The 21,131-nt window shown below is 41.3% G+C and overlaps 1 protein-coding gene across 1 annotated transcript in view; it reads right to left on the reverse strand.

Moving 5' to 3' along the window:
- YLPM1 (YLP motif containing 1) overlaps positions 1–21,131 on the reverse strand; it is an 81,186-nt gene that overhangs the window by 29,768 nt on the left and 30,287 nt on the right. Inside the window, exons 5-6 of the mRNA XM_056133526.1 lie at positions 3,983–6,088; positions 1,268–1,385 (exon numbers count right to left, since the gene is read on the reverse strand). Of these exons, the coding sequence (XP_055989501.1) occupies positions 1,268–1,385; positions 3,983–6,088 (2,224 nt within the window). The remainder of the gene's footprint in view (positions 1–1,267; positions 1,386–3,982; positions 6,089–21,131) is intronic.

Here is a 21,131-nt window from a genome sequence, read left to right on the forward strand (position 1 = left end):
ACAGCGGGTAGGGTGTTTTGCCTTACATACAGCCAACCCAGGTTCGATTCCTCCGTCCCTCTCAGAGAGCCTGGCAAGCTCCCCGTGGATATTCAATATGCCAAAAGCAGTTAGCAAGTCTCACAATGGAGACGTTACTGGTGCCCGCGCGAGCAAACTGATGAACAATGGGACGACAGTGCTACAGAGCCAGGAGTAACCCCTGAGCATTGACGAGTATGGCCTCAAAAAAACAACGAAAACAAGATTACAAATGCTAATACTATTGTAATCATGCTACCTAAACTATAATAAAAATTTATAACTCATAAATTAACACAAATATTTTTTTATATGGGTAAAAAGAGAAAAATCTTTTCTTCCAAGGAAAAGAAGTGGTCAATAACACATGAAAAGATGTTCAACATCTTAGACATTAGGGAGATGCAAATTAAAACCAAAATGAGGGCCAGAGTGATAGTACAGTGAGTAGGGCACTTGTTTTGCATGCAGCCAACCCAGGTTTGATCCCCAGCATGCCAAATGATCCCCCAAGGCTGTCAGGAGTGATCCCTGAGCACAGAGTCAGGAGTAAGCCCTGAGCACAGACGGGTATGCCCCCCTTCCCCTAAAAAAAGAATTAAAACAACAATGAGATATGTCCTGTCCAGCTGACTGGCTATAATAAACCAGACTGTAACGAATGATGACAAGGACCCTTGCAACCGCTAGCGGGACAGTAAAGTGCTATAACCACTTTAAAAATGGGTTAGAGCTTCTCAAAAAGTGCTGCTTACTGCCAGGAGTGATTCCTGAGTGCAGAGCCAGGAGGAGTCCCTGAACATCACTGGGTGTGGCCAAAAAACAAAAGCAAAACAAAAGTGCTGCTTAGGGGCCAGGCAGATGACTTACAGGCTGAAGCTTTGGATTCAAACCCTTGGCCCATGTGCTTCTCTGAGCACTGCCTAAAGTGCCTTGCCTCAAAATAAATAAATAAATAAATAAATAAATAAAGCACTTCCCAGATGGAAAAAATGAATTACTTGTACAGAAGTGATTATTAGGGGAAAAAAAACTGTACATTTTAATGAACATAAAGCAGTATAGTTCTGGTATGCTTGGTGTACTTATCAAAACCTAGGGGGGAAAGGAAAAATTTGTCATTTATTTTTTACCATACTCACCAACACTTTTTATGAGAAAGCTTACACTTAGCATAATACCAAATAGCCTATGCAAAACAAAATTAGGAACTATTTTATTATTCTAAGCATACATTTTCCCATACCGGATACATTCCAGGTCTCGACGTATTCTGTAATCTTGAATCCTGGGGCAGTAAATGGTCAGGCATCTGTGGCTCAGATCCAAAATCTTTCATCTTTTGAAGCTGTTCTTTCTGTTCCCTGCAAACAAATAAATTGCCACTGTACTTAAGGCAAGTCTATTCCACTCCTAAATGACTACAGTACCGAAGGGGCAAAATAGGCCTACAAACCCTCTACCAGAGAAACCAATAAACTTCTCCACCTGTGGTAATACATTCTCTCGCTTTTAGCTAACTGATCTATTACATAAGACCCATAAATGATGATGATGAATTATTTAAGGACAGATACACACCACCTGACACGAAAGTCTATTCTAATCTCAGATTTCATCTAACCAAAAGTTACAACAAAAATTCGCAAGTGGTGGCTCATGGATAACATATGGTCTAAAAATCGATCTGGATTGCTTCCGATTGCTTACAAAGCAAACTATTTCACGTGTAAATTCAGATAAAATTTGGTTAACACTGGACCTACATTTTCTCATATCAACAACCAGCTCGGTGGAGAAGTGATTGCCCACTTTCAGGTGAGATCTGGTCATTTCATCCCACTCAACAGTCACACCTGACTCCCTTTCACTTATTTTTGTTATCTGTTTGATTCTCCTGGGCATTCCAGTTTATGATCCCTGATAAATGTGGTCATAACATTCATGTGTAAAAAATTTGAAAACGTTTAGTTTTACATCTTGAAACAAAACTGCCTATTTCTGAAGAGTAACTGTGTAATTCTATAAGCTGTTCCTCTAAGTCGTTGGCCACATTCCTTTTTCATTTTCCTTACAATGCCCATCTTAAATATATCCCACAGCTACCATTAACATCTAGGGCTTTCTCATCAAGCCCATGTTCTCCCTTCAACAAGCATCTCCGGTGCTTGTCTCTATATTTCTTTGCTTGTCTATTTCCACTTTGGCGAAGTCTGTGTTCTCTCTCAAACACGTACTTCTCTCTTTCTCTCCCCTCACATCTTTCTAAATAAGTTTCAATGAAAACTTTCTTGCCTACAAAAAAAAAAACTTAGACCTTTTACAGTTTTCTCCCTACATTTTGTAAAATGCAGTGACAAACACAAATATGGGTCAAGTATTCAAAATGATTAATTTCTGGCTCACATAAATCATATTATTACTGTATACAACATAATATGGCTAACTTGTATCTACTATGATCACTTTTATTACTTCATATAATTTTATCTGATTATGGTCATGGTGCTAGAAAGAGCTCCCCACAACAAGAAGTGTCTTTTATTCAGCGTTTCTATGCAGAGCAATAATGAATGAAGTTTTTTAAAGAAAAGGAAAGAAACCCTAGGAACTTAGAAACACCAGTCAGCATGGTGTTCTCAAAATAGATTTTAGAGTTTGAAAGACGGGGTTCTGGGTTTGCCACTTATTAGCCAAGTGGACTCAACCTCTCTGAGCCTTGTGTCATTTGTGAAGTGGGAATATTACTGATCACTGCAGGCCTTTGAAATTGAGGAATTGAGACAGATTCAGATAAAATATAAATTATCAGCACAGTGACACTGCATAGTGTTAAATTTCAAGTCTATAATTTAAAAGTGAAGAGTATATTAGCAAAATTGTTCTACTGCATACTTCCCATATAATCTTGATAAGTAATCTGGGGGGAAAAATCCAGAGTATATTCTCTATAGGCCACAGAAACAGGTTTGCTGCCCAAGGCGTTTGATCTTTCAGGCCTTTAGTTCTTTTCCCTCATTATACTTTGCTAGCCCCAAACTTGTTATACTTTTTGATATAATCTAAAAACGTACATCAGAGTTGAAAAGCAAAGGAAACATAATACATTGGAATATGGAACCTAACCATTAATGTATTTTCTCAAAACACTGCTAATTCCTAAATAAATTGCTCAAAAAGCTTGCAATCTGTCTTAACTCCTAAACTCCCATCTCAGGATATGGTTAAAGGATTAAATGAATTAATATGTAGAAAGCACTTAGTACAATTCCTGGCACAAAGTAAGCATGCACTAATTGTTAGCTTTTGTTATGACTATTAAGTGTTATGTAGATAACTATATATAGTTGACTGTAAATTGAGAAGTCCAAATTCTTTCCTCATCTCACAAGTACTTGATTACATAGAAATAAGCAACATCATTAAGACACCTGCTTTTAGTTATGAAAGATAAAGCATCCCCAAAAAGAACACAGCAATCATTAGACAAATCTGAGGACACTTCCAGGTAAACCATTCTTAGCTTCGAAAGTTATAAATGACAGCACTTTCCAGAGTTATTTCCAAGATTAGTGAATAGGAAGTCTACCAGATATAATAGTACAGGAAAAAAAACTATCTCCTGGGAAAAGAAGTTGCATATGAACTTTGTGAAATCCAGAGACTGAAAAGTTGAAGTTTTGACACTTGAAACATGCACAAGCATGGTATGTCAGCGACACATCAATAAAAGCCAAGAATGGTTATCAACTTGCACATTTCAGGAGAAGTTTAACAAAGTTCCTAAATAACCCATCGTAGCCCCTAAAACAGCACAGAGTGACCAGAAATAAAAACTTAAAAGCAGATGATAAGATCCTGAAGTAAAAACGATTCCATTCAAATACATCACAACACTTTAAAAAGAGCAGTCTAAAACGTGGTTTTGACTAAAAGAAATGATCTGAAGTGGTCAACTTACCGAAGCATTTTCAGTTCTTGTGCAGCTTTCAAAATGATTTCGTGCTGCCTCTGACTGAGAACCATTACCCCTCCAAGGCCTTGGTCAGAGTCTAAATTTGCATCCGACCCCATCATTTCAGAAGAATGTGAGGAGGGCATATGTTCCGCCATGGGGGAATGTCTATCCACATCAGATGGGTACCATCTGTCTGATAACCGTTCTCTTTCCCAGTCCATTCTGTCAGGAATATAATCTCGTTTTTCCCGCCATGTATCTCCTCTTTCTGGATATTCTCGGATCCTCAACTCACCCCTATCACGGAAATCTCGATCATACCCATGGTCTCGATTTCGTTCTTCTCTCCATCTATCATCCCGATATCTATCCAAAGGTGGAAGAGGCGGAAGGGGTGGTAAAGGTGGAAGAGATGGAAGATCCCGTTCACGAAACTGTGATTCTTGTTCATCCAGTGGTCGCCCATAATCTCTGTCCCACTCATTATCCATATTTCTATCATACATATCCATGGGTCTTCCAATTCGATCCACATCCCTGTCCAAGTCCCTATCCATGTCCCTGTTGTAGTCATCATCCATATCCTGATCTCTCTCCCAATCATCCCACCACGGGCCTCTCCTGTCTCCATCGTGAGACCGAGGTGGTGGTGCCGAGAACCTGTCCTCTCTGTTATATGGATCGACTGTGTCATCTTGGTAGTCACGGTCACACTCTCTCCAGTATCTCCCTCTATCCCAATCATCAAGTCTTTCCCGTTCCACAGGAGCATTTCTACCATCTAACGAGAACTCTTCATGCCCTCTCTCTTCTCCATGGTTCCATGGAGCCCTAGGGAGTTCATCTCGGTGATATGGATACATTTTTTCTCCACCATCTCCTGGTTCTGGCCTAAATGGTGGGCCTCTGTCACGACCAAAATCTGGTCTTCCCAGTCCCCTCTCACGACTGCCAGGTCCTCGGGGTGGTCCCCTCTCTCTGCTCCCAGCTCTTCGGGGTGGTATTCTCTCCCTACTTCCAGCCCTGCGAGGGGGTCCTCGCTCCTGACTCCCGGACCTCCGAGGTGGTCCCCCTTCTCGGCTACCAGCTCTCCCCCTGTCCTGGCTGCCTTGCAGACCACCTGGCACTTTTTCTCGGCTGCTTCCTGGCCTCACCAACCCTCTATCTCTGCTGCCTTCACCCCTGCTCATCTTCTCTCGGCTGTCTTCTCTTCTACACATCATCTTATCCTGAAAATCCTCTTGTTTGACCAACCCCGGGCTGCGGCCCATTGCCTGGCCTCGGCCCCTATTAACTAGTCCTTTATCCCGGGTGTCTTCCATTCTGCCTTGCCCAGAACCTCTGTAGGCAGAGCTGCTGCCTCGATTGCCTTCTAGCCTATTATCTCTGTTCTCCCTGGAGAATCCCTTATCTTGGTTGTTTTCTGAATGGGGCAGACCAATAAAATCATTATCTACTGTTAATGACGATGAAGTTGCCACTGCAGTTCCTCCCTCCAGCCCCCCTGTTTTTGAGGAAAAAGTAGATTGAGCAGACACAGGTTTATTTGCAAGGGGTACAGTCTGAGTAACAGCTTGGGCTTTGTCCATTTCAGTTTCCATACTTTGAGAATTCTGGTCCCAGTCAGAAGGTTCAACAGGCCCTTCTGAGGCTTCACTTTTAGGTGGCTCTTGCTGAGAGTTGCTTACAGTCTTATCTGACTGAGCCGCCTTGGCATCCTTTACATCTGTAGCCACGGGAAATGCAGTTGACTGCATTTTAAAATTCTTCTGCTGGTTACTACTGGTGTCTGCTAGCGGTTCTTTGTTTCCTGAATGAGGTTCTGCTTGTGACTTAGGTTGCTGCTGATGCTGCTGTCCAAAAGGTTGTTTGGGGCCTTTCCACTGTGGTCCACTCTGTCGAGGACTTACAGATGTACTGGGGGTAATATAAAACTGAGATGCTGGCCCCCGGGGAATCATCCCCCATTTGCTTTTAGTGCCCTCTGCTGGGTGACCTTCATATCTGGGTCTTGGCCCATCGGGGCGATTTCCTTCAAAACGAGGCCCTTTGGGTCTCGGTCCTTCACACCTTGACCCTAAATCCTCAAATCTTCGAGGACCATCAAATCTACAAGTAAAACAAAAGATATTACTCAAGACAGTAAAGCAGAAAAAAAAAATCTCCATGTAAGAATACTTAAGGCACTCTTGCCTTGGAATCTGTTTACAACAATGACTCTGTCACTAAACAAATCATGAGTCATCCATTTCTTAGAACCAGTATGCTCGGAAGGTCTCAGGGCAAGTTTTGGAAATCATGTCAGTATCATCTCATTTACTTTGACACATCTCCTGCAGCTGATATTCAGTGAAGTATCAGTCACTGCTACTAAATTGTTAAAAAGCAAATGTAAATATTGTGCCTTGGTAGACAGCAAAGTCCATTCATTTTAAATGAAAAAAAAATTCCACAGCCAACTCTAGCATTAAAATATAACTAAAAACTGAACAAATTAACAAGAAAATGATAGGATGACTGTAATTATTACTGGAGCTAGCACTCTCATCTTGATCGACAAAAGTTTTTAAAAAACAGCCGGCAGCTACATCTTCAGAATGCGTCCTGACATTCTAAAGTCTGGACAGAGATGTTTTCGCTCTGGACCTCCTCCTCTTCATCATTTCCTTTTTCATGCTGGCTCTGACATGACGGTGAAGCATCTTGGACCATGCAGATAAGGGCAACATACTAAGGGTTGGTGAAGTAACAAATCAGAAGAAATCTGGATTCCTGACATTGCAGAGCCATCACATATGTCCTGAGAAAGAACAAACTTCTAACTTGCTAAAGGCATGTGACTCTGGAACTGTTAAAGCAGATGAATTCATTCAGTGGGTTAGAGAACTGGAAATTACTTTGTAAGCATATAGAGCTACTGAATTATGGCCTGACCTTTACAAGACTGCCCTAGTAGATAACTAGCAGATGTTAGGTAGGTGAGAAAGCCTTGTTGAAGAGTATTTGTACAGTTTGAATTAGAAAAGGTGAAGTCAGTTCCAAAGTTGTGACTGAAATGAGACAGTAGATAAGGGGATAAAAGTGAGTGATGTGAAGACGGTAGAACTGCGGCTTTTCTAACATACAGGATTAAAATAATGGAAAGTGAAGAGTTCAGAATGATTTCAGGGCTTCTGGTATGGCTGACAGTGTGGATGGTGAAATAGAAGGGTTTCATGAGAAATAGAAAGGTTTTCTTTCATTTATTCAGAAAATCGATGAAAAGTAACAAATTACATTCCAGCAAATGGAATATTCCAACAAATTAAACTGAAGCATATAGATATTCCAATTATATATCCAGGTGACCTTAGACTAAGCTGCTCTACATGTCTTAGTTTCAAAGGGAGAAATGTTTTCACCAGGGGTCAGAATATGGACCATAAATAACTCAGTTTTGAGAACGCCATTTGCTACTTTGGGTTCTGAATCAACAAGAAGAGAGAGGGATTACTATGCTGGCTAGGCATGACGGGTTTCAAGGGGTTCCACAATACACAATGATGGAAAGGAAGAGTAGTAAGTCTGGATGCTGGAGATCCTCCAGTATTGCTCAATCATTTCCATGTCTGTGATTAAAATGAAAACAATAACAACACAATCCAGGACCGGCAGTCCAGATCTTTCAAGAATGAAGGTTTGGGTCATCCACCAGGCAAGAAACAAGGACCAAGGGAGGTACTTGTTGAGAGCAAAGAGAATAGGAAGAAGCTACTTTAAATACTGAGTGCTCTTGCAAGACCCAAATGACACCACAGCGCCAGAGATCTCTCCCGGCCCCGTACCAAGCCAATATCGCTGGGACACCCCAGACGGAGCAGGTGCAGTCTCTCCACCTACTCCAGATGGAATCCTGGTGATCAAGAGCTTTCAAAGCAAGGCCTAGGTATGCGGGTTCAGGACTAAATCTCCAGGCCGCATGGTGGCAGAGGACCTGGGCTGTCCCTCCCCAGGTCACCACCTGCCCAGAAGACTGGCTGTCACGCCCACAATTTGCCTCCGGATGGAATCTTAGCACACCAACAGCTCTGGCCCAGAGGCTCCCAACTGAATCCCAAAATGGTTTAGTGACATACTGAAATGTCTCTGGAACCCAACCATTTACAATCTAGAAATTTACACTTACAATTATGCCCACGTGAGCTCTGTTGATATTCGAAATGAGCTATGGAAAATACATTATCTTAGAGTCTGCCCCTGGAAGGCAGGCTTGAATGGTAGTGGGAAAATTCGAGCAAAATTAATGCCCCAAATTAGAGAGAGAGTATTGGGGAAATTGACATAGAGGCAGGGTGAGGATTGCGATGTGTATGTATGTGAGGGGGGTGATACTTGGGACAATGGTGGTAGAAAATGTACACTGGTGGAGGGATGGATGTTTCATCATTGTATGGCTGCATTTCAAACATGAAAGCTTTGTAACTCTATCTCACGGTGATACAATAAAATTAAAAAGTAATGTGGAGTTTATGCCCAATTCAATCAGCTTAATCCATGGCTGAAATAATAGCAGTACTCCTACATTATTTAAAAAAATATATTGAGTGCGCGTGCTCTCTCTCTCTCCCTCTCTCTCACACACACACAGAACTGAGGACTATGATTACAAATATTTCTTCCTTAAGTTTGATATACATGTCAAATATTTTGCTAGTTGTTTTTTTTTCAACCTATCTAACATAAACTGTATGTTAGACAAGCTTTTAAAGTAGTTAACTTTATATCTTTGTATTTAAGCTGTAGGGAATCAAAGAAAGAGTGTAAACAAACTGGGGGTCGGAATGGAGGATATTTCCCCCAAAGACAGAAAAAAGGAATTTTACTTACATCCTTTTCTGAGTTAAGATTGAACTTTTTTTTTTTTTGGTTGTCCAAGGATAAATAACTCATTTTAGGCCCCCAAATGGCCTTGTGGTACACCTTCATCAGAAACATCTAAGAAAAGAAACTTTAGCCCCAAGCATTATGGGGCATCCTAAACACAGAGCAGCACCACATTCGCAGGAACTTGCATTGAACTACTGGCCTGGCTGGTTGGGAATCCCGGGTGGGGACCTCTCCCACTGCCTGGGATACTCCCTCCCAAAACTCCAGCCCCAGAGAGAGAGAGAGCTTGGCAAGCTGGAGTGTATGCTGGGCATGCAGGAAGCCCTGGGCTTGAGCCCACAGCACTGCATGGTTGGTCCTCAGAACTCTAAGAGTTACTTCCAACCACTGAAGAGGATGGCCCAAAACAAAACAAAAAAGGAACTCCAGGAAGTAATTCAGTCTAGCTTAGGCCACACTTTTACAGACTCACAAGGGATTTAAAAATAAACTCTGAACCAGAGAAAGGGCTCAATGGGCTGACAAAATGCAAAGGACCAGGTATGATTCCTGGCACCTTATGGCCTCCAGAGTACTGCCATGTGTGGCCCCCAAACTATCTATGTGTATGCACAGATATAAAGACATCTAAACTCACTATTAAAACAGAAAGATGACGATACTAGCAGACAATACGTTTTTTAATTCTGGAAGATAAGAAAATAAACAGGAGTAGTAACATAAGGCAGGATGAAGTTGTGCAAGTTTAGTGTGATAATTAAAATGTGGCAGGCTTACCCACAGAATCCAGATCAGGAATAAGATTAGTGGCTGAAAAACGTGTCAATTAAAAAAAAAATCTATCTTCGGGGCTGAAGCAATAGCACAACAGGTAGGGCATTTGCTTTGCATGCGGCTGACTTGGGTTGGATTCCCAGCATCCCATTTGGTCCCGAGCACCACCAGGAGTGATTCCTGAATGCAGAGCCAGGAGTAACCCCTGTGCATTGCCTGGTGTGGCCCGCCCCCTCAAAAAAACCTATCTTCAGGGGCTAGAGAGATAGTACAGTGAACAGACACTTGCGCCTGGCTGTGTGTAGCCCAAACCCACAAAATAAATAAAATAAATTCTATCGCCAGAATCCTATCGAAGAGATAGAACAGGAGTTAAGGAGTTTGCCCTGCGTGCAGTCAACCCTGCTTCAAATCCAGTTAGATTCCCAGCACTAAATGGTCTCCTGAGTATTGCTAGGTGAGGTTAAAAAATTTTTAAAAAACATTTATTTTTTTTGGTTTGTTTTTGGGTCATACCTGCTGTGCTCAGGGCTAACTCCTCACTCTGTACTCAGGAGTCACTCCTAGCAGTGTTCAGGGGGACCAAATGGATGCTGGGAGATCAAACCTGGGTTGACCACATGCAAGGCAAGTGTCTTACCCACTGTACTATCTCTCTGGCTCTAAAAATGTATTTTTTTAAAAAAAATTTTAAATTTATCCTTACAACCGTCACCCAGACTGTTCCTAGTAGTGGGTGGCCATCTGTTACTGTCCTATTTGAGGGCCTCACAGCATCACTGGACAGAACTTTGCCCTCCTGCCTAAAATAAAATCTGATAGTTGATAACCATGCCCCCTTCCCAAGCACATAGCTGCCTATCAGCTCCCCAGTGTCTCTTACTCTTAAATATAAATGTACAAGGATCACTAAATATTTGAGGTATGTCTTTGAAAATGAGGAAAACAAATAGGACAAGACTCTGGAGGAAATCAAGATAATTAAAAAAATAGAACAGACCTTTAAAAACAAAAAAGGTGGGGGAGTCACGTGGAGTTAATTTAAAGGGATTTGTATGCGGAAACCTGGGGCTCAATTCCCAACACTGTGGGGGCACCAAGCACTGCCAGGGAAGGAACAACTCTTAAGCACTGAGCTTAGAGTTGCCCCTAAACATTGCTGGGTGTGCCCCCGACTGCCCTAAAAAAATTCAAACCCAATTTAGTATCCAAAAATTTTTAAGGACTGTATCTATAAATCAAGAATAATTTTTCCTAGATATAAGTATTAGAACCAGAGGAACTGTAGAAAATATTCTAACATCTCAAAACAACAACAATAAAAGAATCAGAAGTCAAAGTATCTCATAATGTACCAGGGAATGGGGGACAAGAGAAAATGAGGAGACAATTATGATCAATCTAGTGGTCTAAAATACTTTTCTAACGAGGAGTCCAGAAAGAGAAAAAAGAAAAACTAAAAAATGGGGCTGAAGAGATAGTAGAGTGATTAAGGTGCTTATCTTGCACAAAGTCATCCCGAATTTGATCCCCAGCACTACCCTGAGCACTGCCAGGAGTGACCCCAGAGTGCAGAGTCAGAAGTAAGCCCTGGTGAACACTTCCTGGTGTGGTTACAGAACAAAAGAAGAAACAGCACAAAGAAACCTCCCAGTGTTAAAGAGACTCTAATCTCCAGAGGAAAGGAGCCAACTCAAGAACACACCCAGATACAACCCAAGTAGGGCCAGCAGATGGCTCAAGAGGCTGGAACACATGCAAAGCATTCAGGAGGCCCCACTTCATCCATTCCCGGCACCAGAGGGTTCCAAGTATAGCCAGGAGAGGCGCCCAAAATAAACAAAACAAAAACGAAACACATGAAACTTTAAAATACCCCCAATTTTTCTTTTTTCTAGTAATAAGAGGTTATTTACAAAGGAAATGAACCAGAACAGCAAGACAGCTACCATAGGAAACAGCTACAGGTAACAGAAATAGGTAACAGGAAAACAAGCAACAACCATAAAACCTTCCACTTAAAATCCCATATACCAAAATAATCAACAGTGAAGTTAAAGATTTTTCTGACCTGGAGTGATAGCACAGCGGTAGGGCGTTCGCCTTACACGCGGCCAACATGGCCGACCCGAGTTCGATTCCTTCGCCCCTCTCGGAGAGCCCGGCAAGCTACCGAGAGTATCTCGCCCGCACGGCAGAGCCTGGCAAGCTCCCCGTGACGTATTCGATATGCCAAACACAGTAACAACAAAGTCTCCAATGGAGACGTTACTGGGCCCGCTCGAGCAAATCGACGATCAACGGGAGGGCCTTTACCTTACCTTTACCTTACCTTACCTGGCCTTCGGTAATAACAATGAGTTGAAAACATACACAAGGGAAAGGTGGCTCTCAACCATCAACAGAAGTCTTAAGAGTCAATCTACAGGAGTGAGAGTACAACAGGTAGGGTGCCTGCCTTGCATGAAGCTAAATACCCAGGGTTTGATCCCCAGAACCCTCTGGAGTTCCCCAAGCCTGCCAGAGTCAGAGTGCAGAGCCACGAGTAAGCCCTGAGCACTGCCGGGTGTGCCCCCCACACCCCCCTCCAAAAAAAAAACTAGCAATAGTTCTAACCCAGGCGTTAGTTCTAACACAGAGAAGGCTGGAGTCAAAAGGCAGATCTTGAGAGTTAACAAGCAGCTAATTAACTCACGCAGGCAAGAGCGATGGGGGAAAATGAATCTGGGATAAGATACTTCCTTGGAAGAAAAAGAGCATTTTGGGGACTGAGGAAGATGATTGTTTTTAAATTTTTGTAAGAAAGAGCTGGAGAGATAGCGCAGCGGGTAGGGCGTTTGCCTTGCATGCGTCCGACCCAGGTTCGATTCCTCCGCCCCTCTTGGAGAGCCGGGCAAGCTACCGAGAGTATCTCGCCTACACGGCAAAGCCTGGCAAGCTACCTGTGACATATCTGATTTGCCAAGCACAGTAACAAGTCTCACAATGGAGACGTTACTGGGCCTGCTCGAGCAAATTGATGAGCAACGGGAGGACAGTGACAGTGACAGGGTAAGAAAGGAAACTCGAAATTTTAGGGAAACAATTTCACGGGGCGGGAGAAACAGTACAGCAGATAAGGCGCTCGCCTTGCACACAGCTGACCCATGTTTGCTCCCCAGCACCCATAGGGTTCCCAGAGCACAACCAGCAGTGACCCCTGAGGACAGTGCCAGGTGTAAGGCCTGAATACTGACAGGTGTGGTACAAAAACCAAACACACACACACACACACACACTTATAATACACGGCTCTACTGTGTAATCCTAGTATACTGCTTACCTCTACAAAGAACACTGTTCACTGATGTATCTAAAAAGTATGGCCCAGGTTCGACTCAGCATGGAAGGGAACCCAAGCACTTCCAAGAGCGATATACAATGCAGCAGGAGCAGCCCTTGAGCACTGCTGGATGTGCCCCCAAAACAAAGCATAGAAATGATCTAAAGGCAGGTGATGTGGTTCAAGTGGTACAACACAAGTACACTGCCCCACCCCCAGGCCTGCAGCCAGGTGGTGCCCCCAAGCACCATTAAGAGGCCCCCACCACAATAAAATTAATCAACAAAAATAAAACACGGTGATTAAACATAAAGGGTGGATGGAATAGCACTGTAAGAACTTACAGTGAATATAGCACTGTAAGAACTAAACGTTTATCAGAATGGATGTATGTAATGTCAAATATGCAGAACGGATGTATGTAATGTCAAATATGAACTGTCAAGAAAGTAACACCTGGTGGAGGGAGGGCATTTGGTTTACAAGCAGCTAACCTGGGTTCCAGCCCGGCATCCCATACAGTCCCCTGAAACTTCCAGAAGAGACCCCTGAGTGCAGAGCTGGGAGTAAGCCCTGAGCCACACTGGGTGTGGCTCAGAAACAAAATAAACATACAAAAAAATACCCTTTTTAATGACACAAGAGTAACTGCTACAAGAAAGCAGCTCGAGAATAAACATGGACCTGGGTAATATGTCTAGGGTAGCTCAGGGCAGTGTGTAATGGTTTTCTAGACTAATCACTTTCACTTTAATAAAAATTTATCAGGGTACAGAGTGGGTAGCTCTAACCTAGAGGACTGCTGAGGCCACAAGAAAACAGATGATGGTAATATAAAGGAAAGGTAAGGGTGGGAAGTGAGGAGTTTTGCTAAGCTTGATAGCCTTTTTGTTCTTTTAGGCTGAAAGCGTAATACACTGTAAAAAAAAAGGTTACAAGACAGACGGCAGCGAGACACTGGCAGAGCCATAGGACAAGAGAGCTGTGAAGGGACACACAGTAATGCTATGGATGGCCACCACACACCTGAGGGGCAAGGGCCGAAGCGGGGCCGCTTCAGGGCTTGTGGTTGCTTTTCTTTCTCGTGGGGCTGGGGGTTGGAACCCAGAGTCTCCCGGCTCGTGACCTATTGCTGAGCTGTATCACCAGCCCTGGTTCTTTCTCTTACAGTTGTACTTACCCATTTGAAGTACCCAGAATAAGAAGTTCAGCCACTACAGCTATGTAAAATCATTTATTTGTATAAATTCACCAATTACAAGTTCATTGTAAATGATAAGTAAAGTCTATTCTCCACAGCACAAGAGTGAGAAACCTTATCAACCAGTTACCTAGTATCATAATCTTATTCTGAATCTAAAGGAACTGCCTATTTATACCTATCCATAACTGAGACTTTCAGCACAAGATGTGACCACCTATTAACCATCAGGTACTGTGACAGTGCTGGACACAGACCTATGGCTAACTTGAAGGTGCTCTCGGTCCACAGAACAAGACAAGCAACTCATCAGGACAAGCCTTGATAAACAGGGCATGCTGGTACGGCTCACAAAATATCTCCAATTTCTGATTTACTAAAGGATCTCAATACATAATTATTTAAGTGTCACCCCTAGAGTAGGAAGTGAGAGATTAGCAAAGGAAAAATGGACAAGACAGGGATTTCAGACAAAGAGAAGAGCATGTATAAAAGTCTGAGGAAAAAATAAAGGAAGCAGGAGGCATTAAAAGGTGTGTGGATAAGGAGGAAAAAAGGTAAAAGGTTGCACAAGACAGTGAACTCATTACTGCATAGCCTCATAATAACTGTACGTGTAATGTGCAGTTTTCATATTACAGGTGGCTTTCCTTTCAGAATAAACTACTTGATCAACAGTCAAGGGTCATATTTTACTTTTATTGGGGGGGGGACAGTTTATATTAAACCCACTGAATATACTTTCAGCATTATAAATATACTTTCAGCATTATAAATAAAAGGTAATTACTTATGAATACTGAACTTTCAAATTTTCAAATATCAAGATGTTACAAAGTGATAAAAAAGAAAGAGCATTTATGCCTTTGGAGTAAACCTAGCAAGAGACTACATATCAAAGCATAAACAAAATAAGCCACTTTTACATAAATACAGTAAAATTACTCTTTTTAACATAAATTAAGTAGAGTATATTCACTAATTACAATCACATAAAAATGCAAGCAAACATTGCACATTGATTAGATGAAAATAAAGCAAATACTGATATTTAAATATTTAGAAAATTTTCATTTGTAAAGTATCACGTGAATATTTAAAAAAATTAAAAACCCTAAAACAAGCATCAGAACTAGATATAAAAGTGTCATTATATATAATGTTATAAACCAATCAATACTCCATAAAAATAATTTCAAATTTTTATATAAAAACTGAATTGGGCATAAATACTATAGAGATATGCAGAAATTAAAAACGCCCTTAAGAGATCTGATATCACAATATTTACACAAGTATATTAAACCAGTAGATCATGGGAACTGCAAGTATTAAATATGATAATCAAACCATTGCCCTTTTAGTTTCCATATAAAATAATAGCTATTTTTATTGTGCATAAACAAGATCTTAAAATCAAAATTCCCAAACTGAAGAAATCACTATAATAATGAATAGCCATGACAAATGAAAGAGCATAAACAAGAACTAGACTGCTCACAGTTTCTTGAATCTAAGCCCAGTAAAAGAGCGACACATGGAATAGGTTCCCATTTCCAAAACAAAACAAAAAAGGTGTGACTGATCAAAAACCTTGACATTAAGATGTCCATTTTCCCTTAAAATGATCGATTCTATGCAATGCACATCAAAATTCCAGCAGGTTTGAAACTTTAACTGAGAATAGAAAACCTATAAATAATCAAGGTTTTATTAACTTGATAAAAATCCCAGCTTCTTAAACCGTGGGTAGGGATCCATGGTGGAGTCATGAAAACCTGACCAATAATAAAAGGCTTCTAAACATGCAATAACCAAAACTTAATTTAAAATTTAAAAAAAAGATGAAGAGGGCTGAAGCAATAGTACAGCAAGTAGGGCCCTTGCTTTGCACGGGTTTCATCCCCAGCATCTCATATGGTCCCCCGAGCACCACCAGGAGTAATTCCTGAGTGCAGAGCTAGGCGTAAGTAACCTCTGAGCATCGCTGGGTGTTCCAGCCTCAGATTCCGACCAAAAAAAAGAAAAAGACAAGCGAATCCAAGTGTTTCTGGCAGTGTTGTATTTCTCAGATAAAAAAAGCGTTCTGAGTGTAAAGTTCTGATGAAGGGTTGGAGACAGTACAGCAGGTATAGTACTTGCCATGCAAGCAGTCAATCACTAGCACTGCTTACGTTCTCTAGAGCACTGCCAGGAGTGGTCCCTGAGCACAGAGCCAAGAGTAAGTCCTGAGCACCACCAGATGTGGGCCCCCTATGCCACTGCTAACCCCTCAAAACAAAAAACAAAAACAAACAAACAAAAAACCCAACCCTGGTGTGAATTGGGGCAGAAAACTGTGGCCCATGGATGAAATTCAGCTGAATAAAATTTTTAAGGTTTAAAAAGAAAATGAAAATATTCCACAGTAGAAAGAATTATCAGATTTAACAAAAGAAAAATTATTCAAAAGATGAAATATGGCCTGCAAAACCTTCCCACAAAATAGTGTGCCAACCTTTCTAACACAGAATTGGATATTAATAGCTATCAAAATTGATAATAAAGTTACAGTAATTAAAGCAGTATGACACTGGTTCAAGGACAGACAAACCAAAAGAACAGAGACCAGAAAAAAATCTCACACATACTGACATCAGACTGATGATGATTGAAACACACACAGAGTTTGGAAAGGATGACCAAACTTGACCTCTATCACATTACGCAGTAGCTAACAATTCTATTTGGACTGCTGATTTCAAAGCAAGAAGTAAAACAATAGAAGATAAAATAGGATAATACATTTGATATTGGAGTAAACAAAAATTTCTTAAACAAGGCACAAAAGAGACTAACCATAAAAGATCAATAAATAGATTACTAAGTTTAAATAATGAATTTTTATTACTCAAAGGGCAATGAATAAATTAACTTGCCATTTTTTTTTTGGGTTTTGAGGGCCACACCAAGCAATGCTCAGGGGTTACTCCTGTTCTCCACTTAGGAATTAACTCCTAGTGGTGCTTGGGAGACCATATGGGAAACCAGATTGAACCCAGCAAGTGCCTTATCCACTCTTCTATCTCTCTGGCCCTATTTCTTTTTTTTAAGTAGAAAAGTTTTATTTAGAAAACTTGAAGAGAGAAAAAGAGATGTAACTTAGAGAAATCACACACATGCCTGTGCCAGTGACTCCTAAAAGCAGTCACCCCCTCCCCCCCCACCATAATCCTGGAGATCAATCTCAGTTCTCACACATGGAAAGCAGCACTGCACTGGGCAATACCTCTCCCCCACGCCCCATCCCTGCTATAACTTTTAAAATTTAAAAAATACTCATTTTGATTTGGTTTTCCAGGCCACACCCAGAGGTGCTCAGAGAGTACTCCTGGCTTCCTTACTCAGGGATCACTCCTGGTGAGGCTTGGGAGATCATAAATGGTGCCAGGGAGCAACCAGGGTCGGTCATGTGTGTAACACAAGAGCCCTACCTGATGTACAATCTTTCCAGCCCTTTTGGGGGTTGGGGGCCACACCCAGTTTGTGCTCAGGGCTTACTCCTGGTTCGGTGTTAGGGGTCCTGGTAATTCTCATGTGGTACCATAAAGCCAAGGTCGGCTGCATGCAAGGTTAGAATCTTAACCCCTGTACTCTATCTTTGGTCTCTTAAAAGTTTTGATGGTTAGGATTTTGCAATGTACAGGCCTTCCCAAAGAAAAAGTACACTTACTTTTTTAAGAATCTAATTTTTCTCCCCTGATTTGGGGACCACGTCTGGTGATGCTCAGGGACTATGCCTGACTCAGTGCTCAAGGATGCAAGCCAGGCATCCCATAGCTATCTCCCTGACTTGAAAATTCACTTTTTAAAAAGGAGAACAGAGGTCGGTGAGTCTGGGGATGTGGATCAAGTGGCAGAGCACATGCCTTGCATGTCTGAGACCCTAAGCACCACATGGCCCTCTAAACACCACCAGGAGTGAGTCTGGGCTCCTGAGCACATTGAGATCCCCACAACGATAAAATGATAAACAAAACCAAGAAGGAACAAAGAGAGAAGGAGGTTAACATACTCTTTCACAGAAACAGAGAGATCCTGTAGACCCAAATCTGGAGCACTTTCAAGGTAAATAATGGTCTTTCAGTCTACAATAAAAAAAATGGTCCCCCAAACAAAAACTACACTGAAAATAATGGGAAAGAAATGGAACAAAAAAAAAATTACAACTGTTGGAGGACCAGAGGTACAGCCCTTGCTGTGCATGTATTGGGCCTTGGGTTTGATTCCAGGCCCAGCAAAAAACAAAACAAAACAAACTAACAAAAGACACCCCACTAAAACTATAAAATTCAAAGATGCATACCTATAGAGGAAGAATCTGTGGTAGAACAAGTACCAGACTGGTCACTATGTACCAATGAGAAGACACTGGGGATATGAAGAAACTAACCAGAGTCAACTGAGACATTTCTTAATTTTCTAAAAGCTGGTAAAGAAAAAAGGAAAAGAAAAAAAGACCTTTATGTGGCAGTGAATCTGATGACAGGAAATCAAGCAAGCAAACAGACGCTCCAACTACCCAAGAGGCTGTCAGAGGTCTTGATCCTGAGCAAGTAACCGGAGTCAGAAGCAGCACAAGAATCACCATTTCTCATGAAATGCAAAGACAGAGAAGAAAGAGGAAGTAATGGTACTAGCAAAAGCAAATATGAAGTGTTCTCAAGTTGTCAATCTCTTTATGGAAAGATTAATGTGAGGTTTTTTTTTTGGGGGGGTCACACCTGGTGATACTCAGGGATAAGTTACTCGTGGCTCTGCACTCAGGAGTTACTCCTGGCAGTGCTCAGGGGACCATATGGGATAGTGGGACTCGAACCTGGGTCACCTGCATGCAAGGCAAACACCCTACCTGCTGTGTTATTGTTCCAGTCCCTAATGTGCCATTCTTGTCCAAAAGATGATGTGCAGTAATTGCACGTACTACCTTATAGATATTATTTACATTATATAGTTTTAAAAATATTTGTGGAGAATTAAAATTAAAACTTTGATATCTCATTTTGAAGTATTTTGGGAGATGTTGGGGGTGGGGCGTGATGTTTTGTTTTTGATTTCCCATCTATGAAACTGGTTACTTTGAACAAATATGTGCAGCGGTCTTCTTTTTTAATACTAAGCCAGACTGAAAATGGTGTTTCATAACCATGAATTAACCCCATTTCATTTTGAGCAATTCAAGAAAAAAATCACTTTCGATTAAACTGGAAGTTTTCCCGAAGCCTTTCAAATTAAATAGGTAATGCTGTAACTGATCAGACAACTTAGCACTATAGCACTGTCCTCCCGTTGTTCATCGATTTGCTCGAGCGGGCCAGTAACGTTTCCATTGTAAGATTAAATATAGCCAAATCCAGGTTGGGGATGGGAGAGAAAATAGGCATACTAGTGAAGGGAAGATCACATTGCTGGTGTTGGAACACTAAATGCTGGAAACAACTATATAATGAACAACTTTGCAAATCACAATGTTTTTAATAAAAATTAATTAGGAATAAACAAAGAGGGGCTGGAGCAATAGCACAGCGGGTAGGGCGTTTGCCTTGCACGCAGCCGACCCAGGTTTGATTCCCAGCATCCCATATAGTCCCCCGAGCACCGCCAGGAGTAATTCCTGAGTGCAGAGCCAGGAGTAACTCCTGAATATAGGGCAGGAAGAAATAAATGGGTGAGTGGACTAACTTTCATAATCCAAACTCTTCCTCTGCATGTTTTTCTTTACCCCAACTCACTCCTCATATAAAGACTTAGTGTTTATAGTACTTGAGTTACTAGTTAGATAGAAGCCAAGAAAAACAGTTAATGTTATAACCAGAATATTATCCAAATGTTTAGTGCTTACTTTTGTTATATAAACACTGGTGAAAGGTAATCAGTAAATACTTTTATGTGAAATATCCTCATATGAAAAAAAAGGTTAGCCTAAAACATTATATTGCAATTGATATATAGACCCATTAACAATTTTCCTCATAACCTAAGAGCAACTTTTCCCCCCTGTACCTTGAAATATTTTTGAAAGGCTCCTAAACTGGAATTATTACTTATCACTTACTAATCATGCCCAAATATTTTGAAGGGGGCACCACACCCAAAATGCTCCGGGACTACTGGTGCAATGCTCAGAAAATAATTTAGGGCCAGAGACTGAACCCCAGGCTCCTGTGTGCAAAGCAGGCACTCCAGTTCTTTGAGCTATCTTTCCAGTCTCCCAGTATCCTAGCAAAAACTAGAAGATGATGCATCTGTCTTGCATTATGTGAAACCCTGGGTTTAATCTCTGGAATAACAACCACTACCACCAATGCCAGGACCAGGATGCAGTTCAGTGACAATGCATGCTTCACATGTTATAAGGTCTTCAATTTGACCCTAGGAATGCTCCCCACTACCAAATAAGAAAGTAAGAGACAAAAGACTGGTGAAGGATGACAAAGATGAAATAACCTGCCAACCCCTACCCCTTGCATTAATCAAAATATTGAGGCCCGGTTTTAGACTTTGTTGAGCACAAGAGTATTTCTGAATTTTTTTATTTACTAAAAAAAAAAAAAACACAACACAGGAGAGAAAACAGAAAGAGTTACATCAAAGTTATTAGATGAAATAAAAGGTAAGCAAATACAAAGAGACAGCAATACTCAGGTTCTAAAAAAGATATCAAATTGATCATTCATGTGAAAGCCCCAATTATGAATCCTTAGAAAACAATAACCTAGATAAATATCTTCAAACTCAAGACTGAAGCACTCTCTTCCTAAAGGACATAATTAAATGTAGTATTGTCATCTCTTTAAATAGGAAGGACTTTATCACAATATTCTGTAACAAGACATGGATTGTCCTGCCTTGCTAAAAAGGATATAGAACTGAGAGAGAGGTACAGTGGGTAGGGACTTTGCTGTACACATGGCTCTGACGTAGGTCCAATCTCTGGCACGCCATATTGT

Source organism: Sorex fumeus, unplaced genomic scaffold (genome assembly GCF_029834395.1).
Source record: "Sorex fumeus unplaced genomic scaffold, SorFum_2.1 ptg000098l, whole genome shotgun sequence".
In the NCBI taxonomy this organism is placed as follows: domain Eukaryota; kingdom Metazoa; phylum Chordata; class Mammalia; order Eulipotyphla; family Soricidae; genus Sorex; species Sorex fumeus.